The sequence below is a fragment of the Galleria mellonella genome, unplaced genomic scaffold, assembly GCF_026898425.1.
Source record: "Galleria mellonella isolate WM207_F2 unplaced genomic scaffold, CSIRO_AGI_GalMel_v1 utg33, whole genome shotgun sequence".
NCBI lineage: Eukaryota > Metazoa > Arthropoda > Insecta > Lepidoptera > Pyralidae > Galleria > Galleria mellonella.
The window spans coordinates 3,691,020-3,712,197 of NW_026442079.1; the positions used below are offsets into that span (position 1 = coordinate 3,691,020).

General features: G+C 30.9%; 1 protein-coding gene across 1 annotated transcript; it reads right to left on the reverse strand.

Annotated features, from left to right (window-relative positions):
* Positions 1-364: 364 nt before the first annotated feature.
* LOC113517648 (carboxypeptidase N subunit 2) lies at positions 365-20,418 on the reverse strand. The gene is made up of 8 exons (XM_026902405.3): positions 19,997-20,418; positions 5,326-5,494; positions 4,788-4,994; positions 4,404-4,592; positions 3,505-3,735; positions 3,188-3,409; positions 2,810-3,008; positions 365-1,441 (listed from the first exon to the last, which is right to left on the reverse strand). The coding sequence occupies exons 1-8, from the start codon at positions 20,326-20,328 to the stop codon at positions 975-977; spliced, it is 2,016 nt and encodes a 671-aa protein (XP_026758206.1). The 5' UTR covers positions 20,329-20,418; the 3' UTR covers positions 365-974.
* Between the last annotated feature and the right edge of the window lie 760 nt (positions 20,419-21,178).

Genomic DNA, 21,178 nt, shown 5'->3' on the forward strand with positions numbered 1-21,178 from the left:
CACCAAATGGTGACTATATAAAACTTGTCTGCATGAGTAAATAAATACTTTTTTCCTGAACGTATTTCTGGCATTCCCAAGCAGCTGTACTAGCGTAACTATTTCAGTAGATTGGATTAGATATGGCAGTGAAATTGCAAAGTAACCAGTATCAAGAGACTTTTTATAAAAGTCGTCTGTTTGGATACCTCCGCTTCATTCGTGTTTCTGCATGAAACAGTTTTGTTTGCAACATAGTAACAAGAGACTAATATCCTAAATGGTTTTATACCCAACAGTACGGCTGTGTCGAATAGTTGTAATAATGATGATATTAGAAAAAAGTGGAGTGAGCACCGTAGGTACAAAAAATAATATACCAAGTTAATTGTTTATTAATCTTATAATCATTTATTTTATATAACATATTAAATCTATTTATACATACATCGATTTATATTATATTAGTAATGTTATTCGACAATATAAATTATTCTAATAAAACATTAACTATACTAAATAGTATTTGGTTTGTGTAAGATTTTTTCATGTACAAACATAGGTAATAATTAAATTATTAACAAAATGTGGTGTAAAAGTTTCCATAATAATTTTGATTAACGTTAAACGTTTAGATTTATCGCCGGTCACACATTCATTCAAACTTATGATAACACTGATAAAGCTCCTAGATACTCCGCATCTTAATATTTTATAACTGATATAGCACATTGTGCCTAATAGACGCACAAACAATTGCTCGATGTTTCACGAACAGGGTTATCAATCTTGGATGCATACTGAATGTGTTAAGTAGAGCTCTTATTTACATCGAGAACCTAAATCAATAGGAAGATATTGTGAGGGAAAATCCATGCACCCGACCGAATCAGAAGACACTCTGCCTTAGTCTAGATTAGAGGCAGTTATATTTCCTAAGACGAAACACTCAGTTCGATGGCGTCAGCATTATGTGACGCCTGATACTTAAAACTTCACTGCGGGGACGCATTTAAATCTCGCAGACGTAAATGATCGGTAAGCGGGTGCGCTTGCTCGTCGGCTGTTCGATCGTCTGGCCATTTTACCACAACGTTGGAACCCGCTGATGGCAGCGTGACGGGTGGCTCAACAAGCACAGGTAAACCGCCTTCACGTTCAGGCAGAATGTGGCCGACAAGAGCCCCGACACGGCGATACTGGAGTTGTGGCACTGGCGGGATTAACTCACGGTCCGCTCCTTCATGCGGTAATACTCGTATCCCAGTACCAACGTGTGCCACCACTATTAAAGGCGGATTCTCTTTCTGCGGTATTTCGATATCATTCAATGCTCGCATGTTTAAAACAGGTGCGACTGTTTCTGCTGTCACACATGTTGATACTCCACTTATACGTGCGTTCAAGTTGTCCAAAACTTTGATAAGTTCATATAAATGTTCGTTGCATAGAACAGGATTATCTGTAATGAAATATCCTGTGAGATCAAGTGTACATTAATATGTATAAATACTTTGAATTTAGAAAATCAACAATATCTGAATTAATGTAAATAAATTAAGCACTGCAGTATAAATAAAACAATTATATCTTTACAGAAAATAGTAGTATTTTATAAATAGTAAAAAAGAAGAAGATATACCCTAGCTAAGTGTTATCTCTAAAGAAATAGTACCTAAGACTTTTCGCGACCGCTATAAATGAAAAAGATTCGCTTTGCAATGGTGTTTTTGTATAAATAGTCAGAAAATTATCAAATATAGACAAACACAAATCTTATGTATGTATATAATAATAATAATATATTTTAATTGCTTTAAATAGGATAGGTATAGATAGTCTAATGTTAAATAATGTTTCTTAAGCCTAATTAGCCATTTACAGAATAGCATAAATAGAAATGTCACATTTTGGTCTAAACTAATTAATTCATTCATCGGCAATTATAATAATACTAAATACAATATTTATCAATCTTCCTTAAAAAATTCATCTACCGAATAAAAAGTTTTGTCATCTAACCATTTACGAAATGTAATTAATTTTTTTTTTGATATTTCTTTTATATCCTTAGGTATTTTACTAAAGATTTTTATATACATCATGTATGATTTTTTTAATAAAAAGCTCATTTCAGTAATAATATTAATAACGAGTTTTAGAGAATATCTTGCGCTTTTTTGTGTTTAGCTTAGTGATTTGAGGTAAGGTCGATGTAAGAAATAATCAATAATGCAGCTTTTTTGCGCAACATAAATATTCCCAAAAACAACGCCATTTTCTGAGAGCAGTAATCTAATCATAGATTCAACATACGAACAATATGCTGCAATGGCAATATTTATTGGCTATTTAGTTTGTAGAAGACAAAAGGAAATATTTTTATTTTAGAATAAAACATTTTTCTCCTTGGTCTTTCCATATCACATTTGAATTTATTATTAATCCTAGAAATATCACACAAACCGTATTTCTCAGAATTTGTCTATACATATCTATATTAATTGAATTATTATTAAGGTTATTGATATATACATAAGATTAATTTTTGTCGGCATGATATTAAAAAAGAACTTAAAACGGATTAGCTTATAAGTGAACTTAAAAAAACTACCGACACAATAAATTTCTATCAAAAGTAAAGATTGCACCAAACTTAGTTCATCTATTTGGGAGGATGCTATAGACACAATTAAATAATAACAATGGGGTTAGATCATGAATCGTCATTCTCTTTCTTAAAATTTTATTATTTTAGAGAATGATATTTCATAATCAATCCCAGTATGTGTAAAGTAAATATTCGAAAGAGATTAATTATAATTATTACCTTGAAGATATATTTTCAATATACTTGGAACTCCATTTATAACACATCGAGACTTTGAAACGAGGTCGTAATTAACAGACTGAATTTGATTGTAAGATAAATCAGCTAAACACAACGATGGCAGTCCATGGAAATCTTTATGTAATATAGTAATGTTGTTGTGATGTGCTATTAATTCCTCAAGAGATGGTAAAAATGTCTGAAAACATTAACACATTTATACTAACGGTTGAGATAATATAATTTTAGTATTAACGTATTACATCTCGCTATAGCATTAAATATACGAAAATTCGCTGAGCTAATAATAAATATAAATAAGGTAGCAAAAAATTACAATAAATAAAATCATTCGGATTCGGCAACATATGAACAAACCTTAGAAGTTTCTTCTAAAGATGTGATTTGATTATGAGATACATCAAGTAGTTTTAAGTCTTCCAAACCAATCAAATCATCGGGACAGATTTCTTGCAGTTGATTGTTACTCAGGTTTAATCTGAGGAGCCCGTGAAGTCCCATCAGAGCTCCTCCTAAATTCATCAAGTAATTGTGATCCAAACGTAATTCCAATACACGTGTTTCAACATCCACAAGATTCTTTAAAAAATAAATATATGTTACTTTATTATAAATAAAATAAGTATCGCTTAAATATGATTTTTATAATTATAATAATTATAATTAAGTCTTACCTCCATATTTCCTGTAATATGACTTATTTTGTTATGGGACAAATCGATTACCGACAATCTTTTCAAACCTTTAATTTCTTGCAGTGAAAATTCTGTTAAATAATTATGCGTTAAATTCAGATATCTTAAAGATTTTAAGTTTCTAAGAGACCCATTTAAAATCTTCAAATGATTGTACGCGATATCCAGATCTGCTAATTTTTCTGCTTCTGCAAATTCATCTTCGGCTAACTGTAATTAAAATTAATAAACTGAGTATTTAAAAGTAGTTTTTAATGTAACATTAATATTAAATATCTACGAATTATGATGAAAGAAATTTTTCCCTAATCCATTTTTTCTTATTTCGTTTTAAATATCTACGTGTTTCCCTGTGCAATAATATTTATTAGAATCTTATATGGTATAGTCATTATACTATATAAGGTCCTAATAGTTAATATACTATAGTGTATCTTAAGAGATAACTACATACTAGCTTTTTCTACTATTATATAATCTTTTAGTACATATCTACTTTTAATATCGTTTATTAAATATAATGTAGATATTTTTCCGCGTTTGGATATTATTTTCTTTTTATGCTCGCTGAATAGTCATAGATAGATATACGTTACATTTTCAAGATCTTCTTTGTGGAATCTCTCAGAGCACAATCTTGCGAAGACTAAGGATTGAATCATGTCTCTGCGTTTTAACAATTGATTATACCAGCACGGGAGGAAACTCTTTCAAAACCTATTCAAAATTGATGAAGACATTAAGTCAAATTGAGATAATTCTTCTTTTGCAAGACAGTTGAATACTGTAGTTAAAAACTGACTTTACTTTTCCCTTCAAGAATACATTAGTATAGTATATAAATATGTTAATGATCATAAAAGTCAGAATAAACTTACACTTTCAATCTTGTTAAAAGAAAGACTAATCCTTAACAGTCTCCTGGACTTTTGTAAAGCTCCATCTAACGATTTGATATTGTTATCATAGAAATAAAGAGATTCCAAAGAAGGCATTTGCTTCAAGTCTTTCGGTAAATTTTGCAATTCGTTGTGGGCAGCATGAATGAGAACAATCTTTTTAGCTTTCTGTAAAAAAAAAGATAATTTTATCATCACATTATATTTTACCTATAAGTAAAATTGCATAGAAGGATTATAAACACAAAATAACGTATAATATAGAAGAAAGGAAAATGAAATTTAAAAACAAAAATTGGTGCAGCTTAATGGTAATTTCCTATTGAAAAAAAAAACTCTACAATGTTATTTATTGGTACTTACTACAGGTAGTTCGTTGTCAATAGACTTAAGATTATTCGCATTAATGAAAATCCACTCTAAATCGTCCAAATCTCTCAGAGCGCCGTTCAATGTATTCAATTTATTGATACCAAAATGAACATGTCTTAACGCCTTGGGCACAGCCTCTCGTTCAATTTTAGATATTTCATTACCAGCTACTACCAAATGTTCTACTTCTTGTATATCCTGAAAATAGTTAATGAGATAATGTTTTAAGAAAAGGAACCATCGAACCAAATTTCCCAACAGTATAACATTTCTTTTTTATTATTATTTTATATTTATTTATATTTCTACATATAAATGTGAAAAAAACATAACAGTACAATGTAAAATATCTATAAGAAATAATAGTGTTTTACTGAAACACTTAAGATATTAGTACGTTTATGTCTCAATTGGACATCAATATAAAACAAGATGGTACTAGTTTCACTACTGAGATATAGTGAAAGGCAACAATATATGGTCAATTTTATTATTTAATAATAAGAATTCGGATTAAATATAAACTTACTCTAAAGTCTTCAACTGTAAGTTTGGTTATTTTATTTCTACAGAGATCCAGAGTTTTTACGTGAGGTAGATGACGAAGTACGTGTCGCGGCATCTCTGTGAGAGAATTATCAGCTAAACTGAAGTAATCCACTAAGTCCAACTTCGTGAAAACGCTTTCTTTTAGTTCACTGAAAAATTAAACAAAATATTGTTACTAAGCGTGTACAGCAAATATAACATAAAATACCTATTATTTTCTTTAAATCTCTTAATTTTTTTTATAAAATATGCATACAAATTTTATATCTATAAACAGCAGATGAAGAAAAGCTAACAAAATTAAAAAGTGTCCCAAAATTTAGATTATGACGAAATAGCGTTTCGTGTTTTCTTTTTTTCTAAAAGTACCAAAGTACAGTACATTATAGATATACAAATTAACAACCAAGCCCATCTTAACTCGTAACAAAATACATGTCAAACGTAAATATTATATTAATTTATAGCTTTTGCCACCAACTTCGCCCGTATGTCCGGGATATGTTCATTGACCGGGAAAAATAGTAGACTATGTCCATCTCCTTTACATATAATATGTGTATATCAAATTTCATGATTAATTGAACTGTTCAGACATCAAAAGGTAATAAATAAGCAAACGAACTCGTTTTTACATTTATAATATTAGTAACGCTGTATGTTATAAGTACGACTTTAATAATTATTTCCTTCAGCTCAAGACAGTTTTTAGCACCTTCTCGCAGAATTTTCGTCATACATCTATAACGAAGTAAAGTCGAGGCAACTGGTTAGTTGATTAAAATTATTTTCTATAATTCCGCTATTATTAGTATGCGTGCGACTGCCAATATTTAAGGATTAACTATTATTATTATTAATACGCATTATAATGGTAGCAGAATTGAAAAAATAATAATTCTAATCAACTAACCAGTGAAATAGATTTCTGCAAAATAATCATAATTGAGTAAGAAAAATCAAAGTAAATCAAATATCTACTTAGATACCGCAAACTAAGTAATAAATAAATATAAAATGAAATCGGAAGCTTATGATCTCATGCATCATTTGTTATCTGCTGAACACAGATCCACCCTTAGACTGCCATAAGGAACGGTCCTGAGCCACCTGTATCCACTGACTCCCTGCAATGAATTTGAGGTCATCATTTCATCTAGTAGGAGGTGTAGGACGACTCCGCGTTGCGTTTGCCCGTAAGGGGTCGCCAATGTCAATGCCTATCCCCAATTTTTCTGTATAAGGAACAAATTTAATATAAACAAGTTCATTAGTAGACACTATAAAGCGACCTACTAAACTCGCTAAGGTTCTAAAGCATTAACAGTAGATTCAGGCTGTAGCTGAAAACCGAAATCTTGCATTTAAGCAAAGCATTCGTTAAGCTATACTTGGCTCACTTGTACCGTTGTAGCACATAAATTGAACAATTAGATTTTTCAGTTTGTTTTGAAATTTTTAACTATATATGTTTTAATGTTATGTTGTTATGTTTTTTTTACATCACTTATATGTGCATAATCATATAATATTTGCGTGTGGTACAATTGATGCAAATAATGAATTTATCTATCTATTTATTATCCACTGTAAAATAACGACGAACTTATATAACTAAATGTATCCATTCAAGAAAACGATCTTTAAACCTATTATATCTATAAAATTGTTATGTACCTATTAGAGATTGTTTTTATCATTAAAAAAAATAATTATAAACCACCGAAAATGGACTCGTGTCGTAAATTTCGTTCATATTAATTATAAGAAAACATTCAAGCCTTCTTATGAATCACCGCATAATTACATTAAGATAACTTAGCATTTCGTTTCGTAGTCTTTAAGCCGCTTGAAAAGCGATAACATGGGCTACCACTATTAATCACGATTTAATCATCTAGAATAGAGAGATAAAGAGAGGATGAAGTTAATTAAAAATAAACATTACGCTTTAATTACCTAATTGTCACAATAAAACCTAAAGTAGGTATTTTAGTATATTAAATTATGCTATCAGACCACCTAATAAGGTGTAATCACAGTAACATATCAGTTGACACCGCCGCAAGCGCAGTCAACCGAAGGGTAAAAATAATTCTTGAAATAAATATAACTTTTTATCTGTACGATGTAACACGAGACCCTATTGTATCAAATATTATTTATAGCTGTATACTTTCAACTTTTATGATAACCTATTTTAATTCAAGGGATCTAATTAAACTTAGCCGTCTCAAGCTCTAAGCGTAGAAGAAATAATATAGGTTATGAGTATTTTATAATTATCTGAGCTTGTATGTTTGTTGTTTACAAATATTTTACTTGAACCATTTCAAATTATACGCACACCTTTATTGTGATATATATATATATATATATATATATATATATATATATTCTATTAAAAGTAATTTTTACTATCATATAATACTATCTTTTAATGTACTTTTACATAATATTCTATAATAGTGTGAATTTTTCTAAAAACTAAAAAATATATACGAATAAGTATAATTTTTTAAAAATCTCTGATAAATAATAGGTTAAAAATATATTTATATATGCAACATACCTTATATATATATATAAAATTTTCGTGTCGCGGTGTTGTTTACCAAACTCCTCCGAAACGGCCTTACCAATTTTTATGAAATTTTGTGCGCATATCGGGTAGGCCTGAGAATCAGCCAACATCTATTTTTCACACCCTACAATGATAAGGGTGACCTGCCTCTAAATATTATTTTTTATTTTTTGAAATTTTTTTATTTTTATTTTATTATGATTTAGCATTGAAAAATACATACAAATTCAAAATTTCACGCTTTTACGATCAACCCCTGTTATTTAATCGCGATTTTATATACCGCATCAGGGTTGCAAGATGGCAATCAAATATAATAATTTTAGTAGGATAAATTTTCATGTATAGTTCTTGAAATAATGTATGGTAAAACAACGTTTGCCGAGTCAGCTAGTCTAATATATAAAATTCTCGTGTCGCGGTGTTTGTTATCAAACTCCTCCGAAACGGCTTTACCGATTTTTATGAAATTTTGTGTGCATATCGGGTAGGTCTGAGAATCGGCCAACATCTATTTTCATACCCCACAATGATAAGGGTGACCCACCCTAAATATATTTTTTTATTTTTTTGACTTATTTTTTTATTTTATATTTTATTATGGAAAAAAATTGAAAAATACATATAAATTTAAATTTTCACGCTTTTACGATCAACCCATGTTTCAGTGCAACTCTCATATTTATTCTCATAGTGAATTTATTATTATTTTTAAGTTGCTATTAAGTAGTCATTGGTACTTTTGACAAGGCATGCCCACATGCACTAAAATTTAAAAATGAGCCAGTCGGGATGTTTTGCTCATCAGGAAAGAACAACTAACGGAAACACCACCTGAACCATTGCACGACTTATTAGTACGGATCCAGTTTCTATCCTGTTCCTAAAGTCAATTCGCACATTCAATTCATGTTTCCAAATGACATCTTTCGGAGCATAAGAAATAATTATCTTCAATCAAGATAAAACACCAGCTGGATAGAATATACATAGATTTGCGACCGTACAGCTACGCGATATATCGTGATTCGAAGAAGAAATAATAATTTTCAGCTCTTTGCTGATACTCATCGTTCATATGACGATCTCCAGTATGCGCTAATTTTATAGATAAAAGCTAACAGGGAGAAAAAATATGCACACCGAGTCAGCTAGCTAATTTAACTGTCTACAATGCTTTATTCCTCTTCAAAATGTTTTAACAAAGATCAGCACATCAATTACATACTATTTTAATTATTTTTATTACAACAAGCATTAACAAGTATATAAATTATCTAACGTGCCAAGTTATAGTACAGTCCACCCGTGTACTAGATTTAATTTAAATTCATCCAGTAGTCCTTGCACTTATGATATTAAAAGGACAACATATACCACATGCTATTGAATTGTTTAAAAAATATTCGCGCGTGATATACTACACAAATGCGGGAATTTCGTAGGTCTTATTCACATGCAGGAAATTGCTGGACTACGGTAATGCGGGATATGACACTTTAATTTTTACCAACTTGTACATTTATAATATTGGTTGGATTTCTTAATACTGTTTAAAGTATAATCCTCTTATTCATAAAAACAAAAACTATTTTAAGTCCACTTTAACTGTTACACTGTTTTGATACTTTCGATCAGTATAATGTTAAAATATATTTATAAGAGGTTTGACGATTTTATGAATATAGTAGAAAGAATAATGAAGTGTTATTTCACTTAACAATTTAAATACAATCTCTACGTTTAGAGGTCAGCGAAATCTCTGTACCTTTATTTTATTATGAATCAAAAATGTGGATATTAATCATAATAATTACTTTTTCCATTTTTGTTACAAAATTTGTTAAATATTTCAGCCCAAAAGGACACTAATAAATCCCAATCTTCGCGCACTGTCTTTCATTTATCAAAATAATTCTTTTCACTGAGGAAGAAATTATTACAAATGCCTAATTTTATATTATGTACTATTTTATTGTGATAATTAATATTAACAAATATATTAAAAATAAAGAGGAAACGATATAATCATTCTTTATTAATTTATATTTGCATATTTTTTTAATGGATGATAACGGAATAGTGACCCTGCCTGCGTTATTGGTATCCACTGGCGGGGCACCAGTGAGAGATGATAGGTGAAGATGAAGCAGATCAGTTAGCCTATCGTGACAAATTCACTAATGAATCAATCACGATGGTTTCCAGGGGGAACCGTGAGGAGGACGACCTGATAGGGTCTTGCTAGTAATAGGGTTACTAACCCCCTTTTCTGACAATCCCTTTCCTCCCCCCCCTATATTTGCATATTTGAAAATAAAAACGAATTGTGAAAAGTGACAGTGATGACTTGATACGAACGAAGGTATCTTATCGTATTTTCGCATATGGGGTCAGCTAAGCCGTTGCACGTTGACCCATACGGATCTTTTGTGCTTCCCCCTGCCTTATACCATCATTTCATAGATCCTATGTGTTACCCTAACGATATCCATCCATCTTGTGTACTATATGCCTTATTGGCATATGTTCTGTTAGGACACCCATAATGAGTCTGGCCTATTGTCTGCCACCGCTGTAGATGAGTTTATCCCAACCCTCAACATTGTCATTTAAAAACTTTTTAGAATATTTGAGACCTTTCGAAGTCCTCCATTCCTTTTGCTGTTTTTTTCTCACATACTCCTCAAGGGCAGAGTTAACAATACTTGATTACGAACGGAGGTAAGTATAATACTCCTTACTCATACTTTAATATGCAACGAACCACTATGAATGTCAGAAATGCATACATTAAATATCACAATATTTAAGATATGGTATGATTACATAATTTATATTTGCAGGCAAGAGTTAGCATTTTCCATTTGAAAAGAAATAATAACGTAATTGCAAGATCATAATTAAGCGTTACAATTTTAAGTCATTTAAAAAATTATTATTTATATTGTTTTTAGTACTCGTATTTTTCACCTTAAATATTTACTATACCTTTATGTTATTTTTGTAACTGATGAAATAAAATATAAATAAATAAACAGATAAACCTACCTATAAGAAATTTGACATTTTTAATGCATTTAGGTATAAGATATTTTCTATCACAAATTTATTGTATGTAAAAATATGTTTTTATCTATTGGTAAAAGCAAAATTGTAAAAGTATGTACATTATAAGAATAAACACCCACAGTGTAAATTACATTAACATTGTATTAATTAATAATTAATATATATATAGTCGCGTGATCCCGGCATAGAATAGGCCACCCCTCCTTTTCCCGTGGATGTCGTAAGTGGCGACTATGGGAACTTAATGATTAAGAGATGGACAGTGCGTCTCAGTTAAAACATCACCAATGCCTAACTGCGGTTACTAATCCACGTATTTGCCATACGTGGATTAGTAACCTACTGGTGAACCCTATGCGAACTGTGCGAAATTATGTAATTAAATAATTAAATTGTAAGAAGAGCTTAATATTCTTGGAAGTATCAATTGGTACAAAGAAAATTCTATTTCTTAACACATTAGGTAAGTTCATATGATACGGATGTAGAATTTATCTCAGTAGTGATATAGGTGAACCTATTTATTTATAAGTATATATGACCACTACCCTAAATAATAAACAACTTTGATTACAGCAGAATTTTCAGTTCAACGTTATCTGTGTCGGAAGAAAAAACCCTTCTAAATTATACATTAAGTGCGCAGAATATAAAACGATTGTGATACGACATGAAAACAAATTAGATAATCTTAAGTAGTTTTATTTTTGTTATCTAATAAATGATTTTTGTATATGTAAATAAAAACATATTTGTTAAATATTTTTCTTTCGGGCTACCTTGAAAGCTTAGCCTTATCTTAATGATTTAGTCGATTGTGATGGGATTTTTCCGAGGAAAATATAAGATCGACGTGCATCAAAATCTGTTCTAGTGCATGTGGCGCGAGTTTAGTAAACACTAATGTGAGGGGGTCAACGTTCCGGGGTTATCAGTGTAGGGGCGGCGCCAAACGGTCGCATGGTCGCCCGTCAACCGTCGTCGGCGCGACATCGGTCGCGGCGATGCCGTTCAAGCAATTGCCAAGTCTCACTTTTGCATTCAACTTAATTTACAGCCCAGTTCAAATAACATTCTAGATATATTCTATATACGCAAAATAAATAATGAGAGCGTCGAGTCGTAGTGATACGAGTACAGCTCCGATTAAAAATACCGTAGTGGTCCTGAGTTCGAACCTGGCGGACATAACCCAAGTTAGACGGATTTACAACAAACTTGCCATTTTTATCCTTATATTATTAACAAACTTAATTATAGGAAAGGCAGTAGCTACATTGGATTCCAATATGCTCAGCGAAGTATCAACAATGTGAATATTGCTTTCTTTACAACAGCAACGATTCGATTCATCTTACTTTAAAATAATACAGTGAAGCCTTGTATGTCTCACAAGAAAGACCAAAGGGTCTTTGATCTTTCTTGTATCTTTATCTTTACACCTTGAATTATTAAAAAAATCACGCCGGTTGTAGAATTTCTTAACTTCTTCTCTATGTAATATACGATTTTATGATTATCTATAGGCTGCCATGTCATGCACATTTCATGTAAGTTAAATATGTTCGTTTTGAGAAAAACGTGATTGAAGTTTAAAAGTTCTATCTCATTATTCAAGTTTTATATTTAAACATCTAACGTAATTATAAATCTTTCGAAAAATTACTTCATAGGTATATGGTATAGTTTAAAAACCTAATTAGAATAATACAGGTAGTGCGAAACTCATGTAACTTAATTAATATTCTCGTGACATAACAGTGCCGCACTTTTTATAGCGGCTAATAACAGTTCAAATTATAACTAACTTTTTATTAAATATTGAATACTGAGATATTGAATTTTTGCCCATGCACGTTTCATTTTAATCTATCAAATAAAGAATTAAATAAGATTTGATTAGAGTATAAAATCTAAGATGACAATTTTTTGTATGTCAGAAACAGGACAATACTAAGATGAGCAAACAAAGCATCCGAACTTTCTTTCGGAAAATTTTCTTATGCAAAATATTTACTGAATGCTGCTTCACTTCCTTTGTTACTGATTCAGTCGCTTGTTCCAATTTATTGATTCTAAAATTAATTTTATCTAAAATTAATCTATCTAAAATCTAAAAGTACATCTAAATAATTAAGATAAAAATTTTAAATTTTGAATATAATATTTTTGTAAAATTATATCTTACTTTAAATAATAATAATTTTGAGTCATAACTATGTAGTGGTGTGCTATTCTAAACCACATCATGGTTGTTTTATTTAAAAATGTGCTTGGTATAACGTGGTGCATCAATTCTATTGAGAATGAGTACATACCATTATATGTAAATAAATAATGTGATACAGATATTTTTTTATTGTTTTATTATTTATAATAGTTATATTACGTCATTAAATTGCATAATTATATAATTAGTATGACGATTATCGGTAACCGAAAGATAGTACCTATAAATATTCTGGTATCAGATTAGGTTGTAAAATTTTAACGAAAGATTTGTAGCTCCCGATTTTTGCTTGCTAAAATCTGTAAATAATATATTGTTATAGCCAACAGAATGCGCTCGGGACACTTTTCGTTAAAAAAATTACCTCATCTTATGAAAAAAGTCACTTCTCCTAATTGTGAAGTGTGCGGAAAAGAGGAGTATCTGAAACATTTTTTAATTGAATGTTTTCGGAATTTATCTAAAAGTTATAGTACTATCTAAACACTAAATTTAAACAGTTTAAATAAAGGCATATTCCAGAATATATTAGGAGAACCAATCATGGATAAAATGTTATACTAACTTTAATTATTATACAAATTATATTCTGTGTATAAAATTAAAATAGGTACAATGAGATTGTTTGCTCCACTTTCAGTGTAAAATCCTTTTAAAAAATTATTATAACATTTGATGGTTGCGGGTTCAGTCCTCGCAAAATACAAATATTTATATTTATAAATATTATGGCATTTCCGAAAATTTGGGATCTGGCTCCACCTTATTATAACATACAATTATTTACGGTGTACAGATTGTACAAGATTGTAATGTACTCGTATTTCATTTAATTGATAACGAACGAACACTGCATTAATAAAAGCGGTTGTTATTTAGGTTGATCTTCAAGCCACTCCGCTGGAAACCATCTTACTTTAATTTTTGGTAAATTAATTATGATGATTCGACAACTGATCTAATTTTATCCATAACTATCATCCCTTAATAGAACGAGCGTAAATATTTAAAACACGCGAGAGTACCATTAAATGTTTATTAATAATACAAATAATTTGTTTTTTTATTCTCTTTAAATAGTAGCGACAGGTCGACATGAAAGTAATGTAAAAAAATAATGCTAAGAATTATCTTACATATATATATATATATACATATATATTTTTAATTGCATAAATGTTTTTTTTTTAAATCACTAAGAATAAAAATATTTGTGAAACTATTAATATACATTAAATATTTTTCGTTACATGGAGTTACAGAAGTATCCTGACAATATTTTTCTTTCACACGTCTCTTCAAACTCAAAAAATACAATCCCAAAGACTAACACTAATACAACAAATGTCTAAATATTCTAAATTTTCATATTATTTCAATATTTTTTATATACAGTGGTATTCTATTATAATAATCTGAGAGCGTAAGTGGCTACAAGTTCGCTGCTCGTCGGACAAACGATTCGTAATTGACGTTCTCGCTTAGGCCAAAGGGTAATTAAATTACAAAACGAGACCAGCAAATATAATTAAACGAACAGCGCTAGGCTCGGCTTGGGAGTACGCAGTGCTTGCGCACTTTTTTTCGTCATATTGCCGTATTCACCATAGATATGATTCACTTCAGGTAAAAGTTGCATAAACATTTTTCCATATTTAAACAGGCTTTTATAACATCTAAAGCTACCACAGATAAGTTTGTTTGTGCAGGTTTGAGTTGCAGTAACAAAAATAATATTTAGCTAGCAATATTCACTTTTGCATATAGCATATAGCATAGATGTCGCCGAATTGTGTAGGAACGAATTGAATAGAATAAATAAAATTAAATGCTAAATATATAAGTTTCGTAACTATATATTTTTTCAATTGCTTCTTCACTGAATATTGTAACTCCATCTGTTTATTATCTTTATATACGTTATGGGTAGGATGGTTGGACAAACTTCAAATTGTACTTAAACTACTTATTTTATTCTATACTAGCGATATGTCCCGGCCTCGTACGTGTAGATGGAATTTTCGAAAATAATGAATAATCTATTTTGCTCACTTATAATGTAATTTTCTACAGGGGAAAGAATTTTTAAATCAATTGAGTACTTTTTAAGTTTATTCATTACAAACTACGAGCAACAATTAAATCTTTACTTTTTGTAAGATTAGTTTAGTATATATTTAAAAAATTGTTACACCTGTTAAGTACAAGACGATTCCGAAGACATTCCTTATTGTTTAATAATCCTTTAACAATCTATTTTATGTTTCACAAAATTATTGATTGATTAATTGATTCCATTTTTAAAATTTGATTATACGCCAAATAAAGACAATAAAAAGAAATATTTTAATAAAATTACACATAATTTTATATGTATCCATAATCACCTACCTAATTAAATGTCTATATCACTATAATAAGCTAATGACGTCCCTCCGATGAATATGGATCAATGTTTTTAAAGGAGGATATATATTAATCAATTATTACCAAATTGGAGGGGCAATTTGGTGTATGACTTTTTTTATAATACAGGGGGCAAATGAGCATGCGGCTCATTTGCCCCTGTATTGTGTGACTACCGCCGCCCATGATCACCCACAATACCAACGGCATTGCCGGCCTTTTAAAAAGGAATATGCTCTTTTCTTGAAGGAAATACTGCTGCTGGAAGTTGATTCCAAAGAGTGGTTGTGCGTGGAAAAAAAGTGCCTTAAAAACGCACGGTGGAAAACCGCCACTCGGCCAGATGGTTGGGATGAAATTTTAGTTATTATTATTTTATTTATTTTTACTTAAATATCGTTATTGATCAGAATGATATATGATGATACATGATGAGTTTTGTTAGTAATTGCATGCTTGGTAAGCGACTTGGCAACAACAGCTAGGATTTTGATGATGTTTTAAGAGCGAGACTGCTGCCCATCCATCAATCATAATGTTTCCATAGTCGCCTCTTACGACACCCACGGAAAAGCAAGGGGTGTTATCATCTATCCCAATACCACAGATCTCTATTTTGATGAGAATATAAAGAATGAAATCGAAGTCATTAGCTGTACGTGAATCAAGTCATTAACCCAGGTTCTATAAAACATTAGGATAAATGTTTTACGAATCAAAAATTTAAAAAATGACAAAAATTATTAAACTTCTTATGGGAGACATAAAATTTTCATCAAATTTTTATGAATATAATTTAAAAAATATTTTTTTTTATATATATACAATGTAATGTAAATTGGTCTCCCTTTTCCGCGCTAAGCCTCTCATTTGGACTATTGTACCCATGAGTCGTGACTAAGACAGCCAATATATATATTTAATACCTAGTAATAACTATTACCTAGTAATGAGTCTATCAATAAATAAATTAAGAATATACAATATGCATCTAAAAAACAGTTAAAGCTTACAAAAAAAAAGCACTAGGAAGACCCCAATACGAATTTTTGATAACAAAGTTCATAAATCTTTTGTACTCTTGTATGAATGAAAAAATATGAGTCACTATATCCTTGCTTACGGACCTGGAATTTGACTAGAGGATTAAAAAGCCCACATTACACGAATCGTACCTAATTGGAAATGATTAACATAACCTGCCGATATGAGGGGAAGAGATTGTTAATATACACGCAAAAAATACTGTATCAAATTTTATGCAGTTTTCACGCCTATAAGTCTATATGCCTGAAAATCGAATTTAATTTCTGGTGCATGTTTCTTCTTAATACGTCATCTAGAAGTAGTTTATTAATTAGTTTTTTTTCTTACGGGACATAACAGGGTATCTTATCCATGTATTTTTCCGTAATAGAATATCAGTGATCAGCAGAGATATAGGTTACTTTTTACCGCAGGCTAAATACGACTACTAAATATTTACCCATAGGAAAAATATAATAAAATAATCACCTACTTCTACAAAATCCATATAAAATACATCGCTAGCAAAAGCTAGTAAAAAATTAAATAGACATTAGATTTTCTAGTAATTAGGCATTTAAGCTAAAGTTATTCGAAATAATAGATAAACTAAAACAGATATAAAGAAATCATCTCATCAAAAAATTGTTACCTTATTGTATTTGAGACTCGTATATAAAATTACAGATTTTAAATTTATGCGTACAGAACGGGTAACAACAATAATTTTGAACGGGTAAAAACAATAATCTTGTTGTGGTCGAGCGCCCTCAATTTTACCGCCTTCTGCTTTTATCGCTCTGGACAGTGTGACTTACGATGAATATTTATTATTTCAAAATATACAAGACTACTATTTATTTATTTAGATAGACAGAATACATAAAGTGATGAAAAGCACTGTACTCGTATGCCTACGAGAAATCGTAGCGATCGTAGACCCTGCTAATTTGAATACACCTAATTCTTTAAATAAAGTCATTACTAATTTTATATGTCGTACTTATTGAGATTTACAAAGTCATCTTGTAAACATAACAGTGTAAGTTGTAATTCAGGAATCCGTATCTTTGACTGAGCATAATGGATGGCTTTACACTATCTCGAAAGTAGATGTCAATATATACATCAGCCGTCTACCTATATATCTACATATAACGAAAGGGTAGGTTGTAGCTTTTCATATAAGTAATAATAATAAAAAAGATTATTCAGCTTTTCAAATATCTGGAATTCAGCTTTTTTTTGCAACCCCTTCCGTTACATATAACATTTACAAAATCTTGCAAAATTAATTTAATACAGTCATATAACAATATTGTTATTAATAAATTGTTAACTTACATCAAAAATATTAATTAAACTAATCAACATTTTTAACAAATATGCTCTATGTATTTTATATAAAGCATATATTTTTTTAAATGTTATTGTATATATTTTTTTCCAGATAGGATCTTTAAAAGCAGTTTGCTGATTCTCAACATTAAGATCGATTCCGAAGAATTTTTTTATTTTTTTTATGCTACTTAGATTAGCAAACAATATCTAAACCTAACTCTTAATCCAATATTATTATAATTTAGTTTATGGTATATTGGTCCTTAGAATAAAAATTTTGCTGTGGTGAAATTTTTATTTTAGTGATAGGATTAGAGAAATGGCGACTTAAAATCAGTTCCATTGATAATATACCATGTTACCGTGAGTTTTATTCAAATTCAATACCAGTAAAGGGAAGAAAGAACGCTAGCATCTTTACGGATTAATTTATATATATTAACGATATTTACTATAACTAGAGACTTAGTAAAAAATTTAGCCTTCATCCATTTTTGTTGTGAACTTAGAACCCAATTCACGATTACTGAAGTCTTGACAATTAGACCACGCAACTCTCTTATATAAGTAACCACTTCGTAATCATTAACTTTATTACCATCAAAAACATTTATGTAAAATATCAGATAATTAGATACGTATCAAGTCCACAAATATTATCCACGACATACAATGGCCCCTGTAATTTGTTAGTACACCATTAATGAGTAAATACTGTGAATACGACTACGACCAATATGATATCATTCAATTTTATACTGCTTTAGAGGCGACCTCAGATAACCCGGGCACTATATGGACAACTATCGAGAGACGTCTCCTAGATGCCTTCCCCACAATGATCAGTAGAACACACTAACAAAAGGTAGGACTAACTATGTACCTAAGCAATTTACAATTTCCCCTGTTATATTTATTCTACTATCAAAAAAATACTTAGCGAGCCTTCTGTAATTTCACATAAATAAGGTTATTTATTTGTAAAAGAAACAAATACCTAGATACCGATTATAATTAGGATTATCTCCGAAGAAATTCGATACTATAATTCAATTAGATGCAGATTTGTAATAATAACAATATCTAATGAGATACCCTAAAATTGCAGAAATATCTATAATAAAAATAAGTGTTTATTTTTCCAAAATCAAATACAAAAGGCAAATTAACAAACAAAATTACGGAGATATTTTATGCATCAACGCGTAAGGCTTTCATAATTATGTGGATATATGATTCATCATTTCAGTTACTTCATTATATACAGGGCTCACAGAAAATATAAGGAAAAAAATATACTTAAATGTTATACGTTTTCAAATACATATTGCCTTGGAAATCTTGAATGAGTAATTGAGTGGTCAATAAGGGTCGAGCACACAGGTCAGGGGCAACTTAATTGTTGTTTATGAGAACTAAACCCGCCAAAAAAATTAATGAGGATCATAACAACCTAGTAATATACTAAACAGAGCTTCTATAGAGACAAATATAAGGAACGTAGACTCTTCATGTTTGCATTAATTGTAATTATGACACTGATAAGAAGCATTTCAATAATAAGCCCATTCCGAAGGGAAATTTACTGAGAGTCGGTCGTGATCATTTTCCGATAATATTTTATTACTGGCATGATGATAAGTGGTAGCAGTTGTACACAATTTCTTGCTTTTGCGAAGTACTCTCGATTTGGCGTCGCAAAAAGCGATGAGCAGCAGCCAGCCCTGGGAACGTTGCCGCCCACTGCTTCGATAACGAACCGATTCTCATCGCGCTAGCTCTGCTCTTATCACAGACCTGTTGTTTTCTCATTCAACTTACACATTGTTTTGATGTATCGTAATCACAGTATTAATGTGTTATTGCAACAGATTCTATACACAACAAAGAGATGGCACAAATGTCACACATTGGAAAAACTGCACAATGAACATATCATAGAAAATCCAGAAATATATATATACATATAAAAAAAACTTCTTAAAAACTTGCCTTAAATTGTCGAAATTTAGTTTGAGTCTTGTGATAGAAAGTCCGAGTTCACGAAAGCTATGATCATCGAAATCCGGTAATTGTGAGTAAGAGATGTCGAGGCCAATCTTCGTTTCAGGACTGAATTTGTTGGTGAGAGCTCGTGCTATATCTTCATAAGCATTAATCCTTTGACAGACGACCAGAATGGCACCATTGCCGGTTTCCTCCCGGCGACACGTACAGGGTGAGATTTCCCTTCTCATAGCGCAATGAAGACTGGCACCAGCTCCGAGCTGACCAGCCAATGCACACAGAAGCGCGGCGGCAAGCGCGTGCGTATGCGCAACCATCGTGTGTGCCGTACGGGGCTGATCGCGCTACTGGCTCGAGCGTACCACGAGTGAACCTAGTCGCGGTAAGCGTCGAGACGCTCTCAGCGAATCTACCCCGCGCACGCGCACCACCCACCCGTCTGCCTTGCATTTTTCTAGTCTGAAACTTACCATCCAATATTATGATACGAAAGTGAGCCTGTCTGTTTCTTACGTTACTACCATTAAATACTGACCTACTATACCAATTTTCTTTTGTAAGATGAATATTATATGGTACTCACACTCGCTTTGCCGGTATATGATGAGATATCAGTATGTATCATGCTAAATTCAACTAAAATTAATTAAAGGGATCATATGGAGGTCAGCCTGAAAGGGTATATTGCTAGCAATGAAGCCATCAGATATACTAGCAGTTATTTCTCCGTCCCTCTTAGTATAGCAACTGTTACGGAAACCTAGTTTATAGATTCTAGGAAATATAATTTTTTAAAGTGACGGTGAAAGAATTAAACAAGAATATACCTAATTAAATATAAAATACAAAAGAATAGTCTATGGAAAATACATTTAATACCTACACACATTATTGGCATGCAGGATATACATTACTATATTATGTATTGTAGTGTACGTACTATGTATGCGTTATGTTGTACACATGCTACTTTTGTAAACAGAGAAATCTGACTAACATCTCTATCATCGCTAAGTCCAAACAACTATTTATCTTTACAAAGAGCTTGGCCTTTCACACCAAGCGAAGTAAGTAGAGACACTGTGTACCAAGAGCCTAAATTTTACACAATTATCTATTGCTTTATATATCTTCACGATCTTCCGGAATTAAGGAGTTAAAAACGAA

Coding starts and splice junctions, on each gene's coding strand:
- LOC113517648 (XM_026902405.3), bottom strand. CDS start 20,328: ATGGTTGCGCATACGCACGCGCTTGCCGCCGCGCTTCTGTGTGCATTG. Junction 3,736..4,403: donor CTTTTAACAAGATTGAAAGT/GTAAGTTTATTC, acceptor TTTTAATTACAG/TTAGCCGAAGATGAATTTGC. Junction 3,410..3,504: donor ATATTACAGGAAATATGGAG/GTAAGACTTAAT, acceptor TATTTTTTAAAG/AATCTTGTGGATGTTGAAAC.